Source organism: Leuresthes tenuis, unplaced genomic scaffold (assembly GCF_036924035.1).
Source record: "Leuresthes tenuis unplaced genomic scaffold, fLeuTen1.0.hap1 SCAF_14, whole genome shotgun sequence".
Classification (NCBI taxonomy): domain Eukaryota; kingdom Metazoa; phylum Chordata; class Actinopteri; order Atheriniformes; family Atherinopsidae; genus Leuresthes; species Leuresthes tenuis.
Window position 1 is genome coordinate 23,896,765 of NW_027325368.1, and position 9,600 is coordinate 23,906,364.

Genomic DNA, 9,600 nt, shown 5'->3' on the forward strand with positions numbered 1-9,600 from the left:
GCTTATAAGAGTTTGTCTTGTCCTTTCCTGTTGGCAGATAGCAGCCACACAGATGACTCTTATTTCTAATTAAGTTATACTCATGCACGTTTTTCTGATCTCAGCTCTAAACAAACCTGTTAACATGAGCTTACAGCACCAGAAGAGACGAGGAACAGGAATATAAACTGTGCGTTCATCTAATGTACTGAAAGAGTCAGCAGTAGAAATGTCTGTTGTGCACAGATTTATGTGGTAAAGAATATGAGATATTTAACCGTATTTATTACAGTAAATAATCTGGTTCTCATCCTGAAAACCAAACATTTGAGAGCTCTGTGTGTGCCTTAAATGTTCACTTTGTATCCAGAGAGTTTCTTTCTTAACGGCGTGATTTTGTAACTGTTTATGGGACACCTTCACATAATTATTATCTCAGTAAAATTCCTGTCTACTGCTAGAATGTTACATACTCACATATACTAATGAACCGTAAAATAAACTGATATAGGTTGTTCTGCATGCAGTGCATACGTGATCTGATGCTGAAGAGGAAAACGTCAAATAAATGGAAAACCGATGTTTTTTTGTTTTTTTATTCAAAACATTATACCTGCATTTCTCTGATGAAACAGATATTTAACAAAGTTCATTGTTCCATTCGGTTATCTGGGTAACGTATGAAGCAGCGCGTGTGAATGGAAATCTGTGCAAAAGGTGTAGAGACATTTGAACAGAAAATAAGCAACACCTGAACATACACAAAGGCCACGACAGATTGAGCAAAGGCTGTTCTGGTGCGCCTCAGATCTGTTTTTCTTAAATAATTATCCTCATTTATTATTGATCATATAAATACTACAATATACCAATATTACAAGAATTGGAGATTACTCTGAACAGTGCACCAAATATCAGTGGACTTCCACATACGCATTGTGCTTGTATGCACAGTGCTGCAAGGTGGTTGCAGAACTGCTAACGATGCACGACAGAGACATCTGAGACTGCACCTTTCATACTCTAATCAGAAGCAGCACCCGTCTTCACTGACCGCAGCAAACGCCTCATCAGTCCTGTATATGGAGCTTACAGTCACAGAGCTCTTTATAGATCCTCTTCCGTATCTTTGGTATGTCCCTTTGTGAAAATTGGAAAGGTCTTGACAGAGCGAGGCATCTAGAATACTGTAAAAGAGAATGAGTTCGTAAGGAGTGAGCAGCGGACCAATCATGCTTGCAGTCATGCATGTAAAGGTTGACAAAACATGATGTACCTCCAAGACAAAAACTCCACAGTCATTCTCATTGGTCTGTTGAGGAATTTTCTGTGAAGAACAGCAGGGGAAGAAAAGACGTCATGTCAGCAAGTGGCTCTGCTCACTCGTACTGTAAGTACGCCTCTGGGGGGCGATCCAAACACAAGTGGACAGCTGTCCACTTCTCCAGCATCTTGAGTTGAGTAATAAGTTGAGTGTTTGGATCTCAATCCAGACTTTTCTTCTACAGACTTTCTGAAGGTCTTTCAAAGTTTTTCCTTTCTAATACAGGTATGCTGTAACAACTTTTTTGATTCATTTTTAGTCAAATACTTTAACCTGACCATTTTCTGTAAAGCCACTAAAACTAGCTATGAATCATTCAAGCATTAAAAAAAAGACAAAAAAAAACACCTAATTCCCTGTTTTCCAGGGAAATAGGAGAAGAAATGAGGGGTGGTGTAAGGTTTTGGTTTTTCTCTATCAGAGCAAACATGCTACCATTTTTAACCAGTAGGAGGCAGCAATCTGCTTTGTTTTACTTGGATTACAGGATAGTTTAACAAAAAAAAAAAAGATGAGGAGATGGAAGTCTAATGCAGCGTTTCACTTTAATGTGACACCACTGGAGTAGATGTCAATTGAGTGAGTGCTGACTGGGACACATTCTGTGGCAACATTGACTCAGTGTACCTCATCATATGACACCGTCCAACCATCTTCAAAAGCAGTTTGCTGCTTCTCTCTTGCTTCCGTCATCAAGTATTTCAGGATGTTCTATTGTAAATAAAGCACCACGAAAAAGTCAGTTTTTCCAACCAAAGCCATTGAAATCCTATTGGTATATTATTACAAGAAATAAGAAATGTTTTTTTGTTTTTTTTTTTACCCTTGCAACTTTCAGAAGTGCATTTCCTTGAGAGTCGTAAAGGCAGATTTTCTTTGTGGCGATGTCAGCTGTCACTAAGCACCAGTGAACCTCCAGATGGATGGGGACCAGAAGAACGCTCTTGGAAAATAAATCCACCTGTGCAAGAGTGTGTGTGTGTGTGTGTGTGTGTGTGTGTGTGTGTGGGGGGGGGGCATATCTTCTGTCATTCAATTGTCTTAAAACACTGATCACATGGACTGAAAAGCTATACTTTCATTTTTGTTAGAAATTTTAACAGTGAAAGCAATCTATAGAATAATAAGTTAAAAAGCCTAACCTGCTTTGTCCATCGCTTCACACCATCATACCCTTTGGTCATGAGCTGCCGGTGGAAGAAGCTGTTCAGAAAATGGACCTTGAAGTGGAGACATAAGGAGAGAAAAGTTAGAAAACTGTGATTCAGAAACAAAGTTTGAGGTTTTTTTGTAGACAGATTATGGCGCTTGAACAGGAGATTTAGAAAAAAAACTAGTAATAAATGACTCGATGTGCATACTGCAACTAACTAAAAGAGTAAGAAAGGAAATAAAGGACATGAAATTAAATATTATTTCCACTGGTTGCATCAGTGATGCAGGGGCCAGTGTCCATGCACAGTTTGTTTTTCCATCGGGTGATTTTACATTTCACTGAACGCTGTCGGCTAAATTCTGAGATATGAGCAAAGATCTATGTGATAGACGTTTGATTTGATAACTGACAAACAGTTTATTACTTCTGCTATCACCACTTTTTACGCACAGGTCAGCCATGTTGGATTTGAAGAGATTTATTGTCGAGTGCAAAGAGAAAACTTTTTTGTCCCTTACACCTTTCACGCATAAAGAGGAGGGAAAAATCTGGGGATTTTTGATTGGTGTTGTATTCAGGAGTCCGATGGCCTGAGGGAAAAAGCTTTTTGTGAGCCTTGATTGTCCATGACTTAACACTTCTGCAACGTCTCCCCGATGATGGAAGTGGGAAGAGGCAGTGTTGTGGATGCGTGCTGTTTTGGGCCCTCTTCACGGCCCTGGTGAGGTAAGCGTCCCGTAAGTCTGGAAAGGTAGTTAAACCCATGTATTGGGCAGTCTGCTGGAGAGCCTTCCTGTCCTTAGCAGTACACTTTCCGTACCAAACTGTGATGGAGCTGGTGATGGCGCTCTCCTCTGTACTTCTGCAGAAGTTGCTGAGGATTTTGCTTGAAATGCCAAATTTCCTCAGGCTTCTCAGAAAGTAGAGTCTCTGCTCTGCCTTCTTCTGAAGCTCCACAGTGTTTTTGGCCCAAAGTAGATCCTCGCTGATATCAGTCCCAAGGAACTTGAGGGTTTTCACCCTCACCACCTCTGTCCCATTAATGTGTAATGGAGTGTGGTGCTCTTTCCTCATCCTAGGATCAAATATAATCTCCTTGGTCTTCTCTGTGTTCAAGGAGAGATTATTTTCCTGGCACGAGGCCACCAGTCCTGCCACCTCTCTTCTGTAAGCAGTCTCTCCTTGCCACTTGTCATCAGAACTATATCAGCTTTGAGCCCAAATGTGCATGATGGATTTCAGTATAGTACAAAAGAAGTTAGATGCTCTAACTTGCAAGGTTCACACACATCTACAGAGTTGCTTTAAGATGTTTTTATCCAAAGTCTAATCTGGTCTGCTTATGGTAGACTTTGATCGTGAAAAATGCTTTTTCATTTGATAAAAAGCAAAGTCATGTTCACATTGGATTACCTTGTGACGGGAAGACTCCATGATCAATTCTCCATACATGTTCATAACCTTCAGCAGAAACAAAATATATATTCAGGGTAACTCAGACAATTTTTCATCTACTAATTCTTTCATCTCAAAAATCTGCATGAAATCTGAAACTTCTGGTGTGTTTGATGATAACCTGATCGTTGAGCCAGTTCTGATCAGCCAGTGTCAACAAATCCTCCAGTGTCACTATGTGTTTCTTGTAGACAACCCGATAAGAGGGGGTGGGTTTCTCAGTGATCGCTGCTCGGTATCTGGCGACCTCCAAGGAGATTACATTTTTCCTGCACAGGTAACAAAACATCAGTTTATGCAGGAAGAAAATCAATCCAGGTGCACATCACCACATCTACTCTTACCAGTCATTAAAATCAGAGTTAAACTTCTTCTTCAGATGTCTCAACACGTCGCTCTTATGGAGAGGGATAAAGCTCCCATATGTCCTGTAGAAGCCATTGAGAAATTCTGGAGATAGTGGGAAACACCATCATCTCAAAAAGCTGTGCAAAACGGACATGTAAACCTGTAAACTGTGAGGGCTGAATTGGAGCATTGATTACAGAAACTGCACTTTTAATTCCACCTGGTTTTACATTATTGCCTCTTTTTTTTTCTGATTTCAGTAATTCAGCAACCTTTTGTGCCTCTGACAAGACAGCCGTAGTGGTCAATATATTGTCTGGCCACCCAACAAAACCAAAAGATAAAAATAAACATACCCTGGATGTCTCTGCTCAGTGCGTTCAAGCAGACATCAGTCAGAGAGGATGTGATCTTCTTTCTGCCGACTGTCCCATCAGCATCTCTGTCTGTGGTCTGCTCCTGAACTCGAGGGGCAGCGCCTTCTGGTTCCTCTCGTCTTTGTGCTCCTGGTACCTGGTACTGTGCACTCCGCTCACATGCGTTATTATCTGTACACTGCAGAGGTTTAACAGTGTGGCAAAGTTTTTCGTTAACTTCAATAAGCTGTATCGAAGTCTCTGTGTTCTCAGACAGCCCTGCGGGTGCTGGGATGGATTGACTGATGGAGCCTGCAGAAACTTTGGTGTCCATAAGCAGCGAACAACTGGAACCAACAAGCGCTTCTGAGAGTTTGTCAGATTCACTCTTCTTCAGCAGGCCATTCTGCCCTCTCAGGGCAACTTCTGAACATCCAGCGTCACATCTAAGAGGTGACCCGAAGGCTGATGTTCTTACTTGGGAGTTCTGTCTGTTCAGTGTGTGGCATGTTACAAGTTTTTTATTTTTCTGCGACTGTGTCTTTAACGCGAGGCACGGGCCTGAGCCAGAGTCGACGCCGCAAGCTCGTTTCCTACCTCTAAATATCCAAAAACGGCACTTCTCTCTCCGCTTCCTCCACATCCAAAGCTGTAATTTACAATACAACCGCCTCTTGGCCCGTCTGGACAAATGAGTCACTCCCTTTATGGAGGACATGAATCTCCTCCTCTTCCTCAGGCATTTTGCCTTCCTCCAGTGGTTCTGTGTTTGGTGCATCTTGCAGAAATTGAATGGTGAACAGTGGAGACTCACATGGAAGCATTCAGTGATGGCAGTCCTCCTTTCTGAAGCACAGGTGAGTGTGAGTTCACCCTGCAGCAGCACTGAAATTGGCGTCAATGTTTCCTTCTTTGCAACAGGCAGACACTCATTTTCCAGGCCATGGTTCACTGTCTCAGATTTCCCTTGATGCTTCTGGTCATCAGCTCCAAGCTGTGCCAGAGCAGCCTTGATAATGGGGGATGGGAATGGAAGCTGAGGTATCTGAAGGGTCATCCACCAACTGAGAGGATTTTTCACAGACTACTCGAGTGGTTTTCTGTGCACCTCATTTCCTTGTGTGTTCTCTAGCAGTCTGAACAGCTGCTGCAACAGAGAACCCATGTTCTATTAAACACTTGAAAAAACAGCAGTTTACTAAACTCAATTTGTTGACATGACACATACACCTGGGCTTTAAAGGAGTTAGAGGAATGTAACAACAATCATGTGTCCCAAAAAGCTGGGAAGCTGTCAGTTTGGTTATTTGTAAATCATTTAAACCCCATCTTTCAATGGGATCCAGAAGATTCAAAAGTAACACAGATCCAAAAGATCTGCAGATCTTTGGGATGTCTTAGGGAGCTGATAGGAAGCTCTCTAAGAAGTCTATGGCAAATATATGAGCTCTTGTGTGCCACGTCTCCAAAACATCTCTGGAAATTTTTTCAGAAATACGACTTTAATACGATGTAAGTTCAACAACTGAAAAACATTTTCGCAATTTGCACAGAATTTGGAGATTTCATCTTGGGTGGCACACAATATGAAAATATTTTCTGGAGAAAAACATGCCGCTGTGCAGATGATATCTTTGTCAGGGACCTCATTCCAGTGAGAAAATATCATATTCTCAGTGAGTCCAGATTTGTCATCCACCATTATTATTTGGTGCATTATGAACAGTAAAATACAACAAAGGAGGTCCATGAACAGTTGTTCATCCTTTGTGAAGCCAGAATGGGGAAACATTTCACATTCAGAAGTACAGAATTTAGTCTCCCAAGTTCGTAATGATTACAGTGTGGATGTTGCTGCCATTTCTATATAAGAATACATTCAATAAATCACATTTAAAGTTCTCAAGTTTCAAGACCATATGCGTCTCTGTTCCACTTTTAAATGTACAATGTAAACTGCAAATAAAAAAAACACTTAAATTATTCATATCATTCCAACTTTTACGTAGTGCCTCTACTCAAGTATTTAATTACGACTACATCACAAGTTTATTCCTTTTACTGATAACTTTTACTGATAATCGGTTAAAACTGGACAATCTCGAACCAACGCAGAGAAACACAGTTAAACTCGCTGAAGTAAAAATCTGAGTGTAGGAATTTCACTTGAAACTGGATTTTTACAATTTGCTTTCTAAAAATGAAGAGTAGAGATACTTTGTAATTCACTACTGCATGTCGCTGCTTCACAATACGATGTACGCCCGAAAAGCTACATTGTCAAAGCTCTACATGCCAGTTTAAGAGCTGTTTGTGAAGGTGAGCAGCACATGTGCAGTCCATGTAACGCACGCAAAGACCTGCGTTCACATACACACGTGTAAACACACAACAATGCGCGAGTGACTACGGGTTGTTAAAGCACACTGCATGGTATAAAAATGGATTTCCTCAAGACACGTGTAACCAAGCGAGGACTCTGGCTATTTTAGCCAGCAAGCTAGGTTTACCCACATCACAAGCTGCAGTGCATGATGGGCTACAATCTACACACACACATAGTCTTACCGTTCCTGTCTATTTTGTCTTTTTTTATCCCGTTTTTGTCTAGTAGAAGTCTCCCTTGACAAGGCAGTGGTGAATAAATGCACCTTTTTTAAACCAAAAACACAATATTCGACCCGCTGGAAGAGTAAGGAGTGTAGCAACATGGACCCAATACACTGAAAACTGAGAGTCGCATACGAAATGCGTCATTCTCACGCCGACCAATTAGATTTCACTTTCCTTGAAAACGACTGAGCTTGGCATAAACTATTATGCAGTCAAATGAAGAAAAAATGTACTCCGTTTGTATACAGGATATTATTTAAAAAAATTAATCCAGTCTTTTCAACATTTTAAAATAAGATGAACATAATTACCCTATCATTATTTATTTATAAAAGACTAGGCTAAAATGCCAAAACTGTGAAAAACAAAGTATACCCTATGACTGAATAGCTTCTGGAACTATTTTCTGTATGAATTTATTAGTTTCTCATTGTTTTAGTTCAATCTTCTTTATAACGTTGCTTCAGCCTGTTGTTCATCCACAGCTCTTTTAAATTTGAATCAACTTTGATTGGGTCATTGTGACATCTTGATTATTTTCTTTTTCAGCCATTTTGTTGCATATTTGCTGCTGTGTTTGGGATCATTGTCTTGTTGCACAACCCAGTTTCAGCCAATTGTTAGTTGTCAGACAGATGGCATCCCATTTAACTCTAGAATACTTTGGTATAAAGTGCGGCGCTCATTTCCTGTGGCTGCAAAACCAGCCCCAAATTATCACCCCATCACCACGTGATTTGTAGTTAATAAGAGAGGTTTGTGCTCATATGCTGTGTTTGGTTTTCTCAAAACATGGTGTTGTGCTTTATGACCAAACATCTCCACTTCGGTCTTATCTGTCAAAGGGAATTGTTCCAGAAGTCTTGATGCAACTTTTACAACCTAAGCTGTGCTGCCATGTTCTTTCCAGAGAGGAGAGGCTTTCTCCTGCAATCCTTCTAAACAAGCCATAGATGTTTTGTTTTAGTTGTACTCTCAAGATCTCGAGTGATCTAGTGAAAGGATGCCGACTTTCACCAAAATGTTATCGATAAGTAGATGAACGTAATTTATGCCAGAAATAAGGTCCAGGTTAAAAAAAAAACAACTTCCCCTTTAACATAGGCCTCTAGAGTCTGAGATGTAGCTCTTCGGGTTTTGCAGTTTCACTGAGCATTTAACAATCTGACCTTGAGGTGAACTTGCTAGCATGTCCACTCTTGGGGTGATTGACTGTCTTGAATGTTTTCAACTTGTGAATATTTTTTTCTCTCTGTAGAATGGTGGACTCCAAATAGTTTGGAAATGACCTAAGATCATTGCTGATGTCTTTCCTCCTTGGCATTGTGTTGACACACACCTGAATACTTCAGACCAGCAAACTGACAAAACTCCTGCTTTTATTGATGTTGGCTTACACTTGCTGATGATCAACTAATCAAGTTTATCTTATTAGCAGCACCTGGCTGCTACTTAACCTCTTAAGTATTATGGAAGCAATAGGGAGGGACTTATTTTTCACACGGTGCTTCGTAATGAGAGGGTGTTTAACCCCCCCTTTTTATTTCCTTGATACATTTTGGATATCTACAAAACCACATAGTCTTAATAATTAGATTTATCCATTGTATTTTAGAATTTCACCTAATTTGTGTCAATTTGTCACTCTTTTTTAGAGGTAGGAAATATAACATGTCTATCGTATCATCTTGATCAAAGGATTATGGAGAGATCCGAAACACATCAGAACAAATCAGAAAGTTCTTTGAAAAAGTCAAAAGTTGCTCATTTGACAAACATCGTAATCGTAATTTTCCTTAGAATAAACTCATCTGTATCTCTGTATCTCTGGAGTCTGGTCCTGACCTGGAATGACACTGGAATATTGTGCAGGTGGTCTTATACAAAACAAGCATGTTAGCAGCAGCAGTGAGTATCTATGTCCCTCCAATAGGCCCCCCAAAGACAAACATCCTCTTTTCTGAAGAGTCATTGAGTAAGTCCCCGAATCCCTGCTGACAGTGAGGCCTCAGCTTTGTAGCGCTCCACTCAATCTGACCTCTGTGGGTGGAAACAGCTGGTTATGCAATAAGAGTGTTTAAACATGAAAGTCCTTGCTAGTGCGTGTACAATTTAAAAGAAGTTCATATCAGATCAGTTATAAGAAGAAAAATGTTGACAGCAGTTGCCGACGACTCATGCAACAACTAATGGTCATTGATTTAAACTAGATGCAAGACCTTGTTTCCATTTGTTTTGGCTGTGCTTCTATTCCAGAGTGCAACCCACATGTGACGCTGGTGTCGGGAGGGGGGGGATCGTGGTGTTTAACTTGGCTCTGTTTTCATGTTTGAAGTCCAGGATAAATACACCTTGAGCTTGAGGCTTGA

The 9,600-nt window shown here is 40.5% G+C and overlaps 1 protein-coding gene across 1 annotated transcript; it reads right to left on the reverse strand.

Moving 5' to 3' along the window:
* Positions 1-559: 559 nt before the first annotated feature.
* On the reverse strand, positions 560-7,336 carry LOC140269021 (uncharacterized). Its single transcript, XM_072364048.1, has 10 exons — positions 7,187-7,336; positions 4,619-5,765; positions 4,259-4,364; positions 4,036-4,183; positions 3,873-3,920; positions 2,446-2,523; positions 2,127-2,264; positions 1,931-2,014; positions 1,256-1,306; positions 560-1,166 (listed from the first exon to the last, which is right to left on the reverse strand). The coding sequence occupies exons 2-10, from the start codon at positions 5,673-5,675 to the stop codon at positions 1,050-1,052; spliced, it is 1,827 nt and encodes a 608-aa protein (XP_072220149.1). The 5' UTR covers positions 5,676-5,765; positions 7,187-7,336; the 3' UTR covers positions 560-1,049.
* Positions 7,337-9,600: the final 2,264 nt, after the last annotated feature.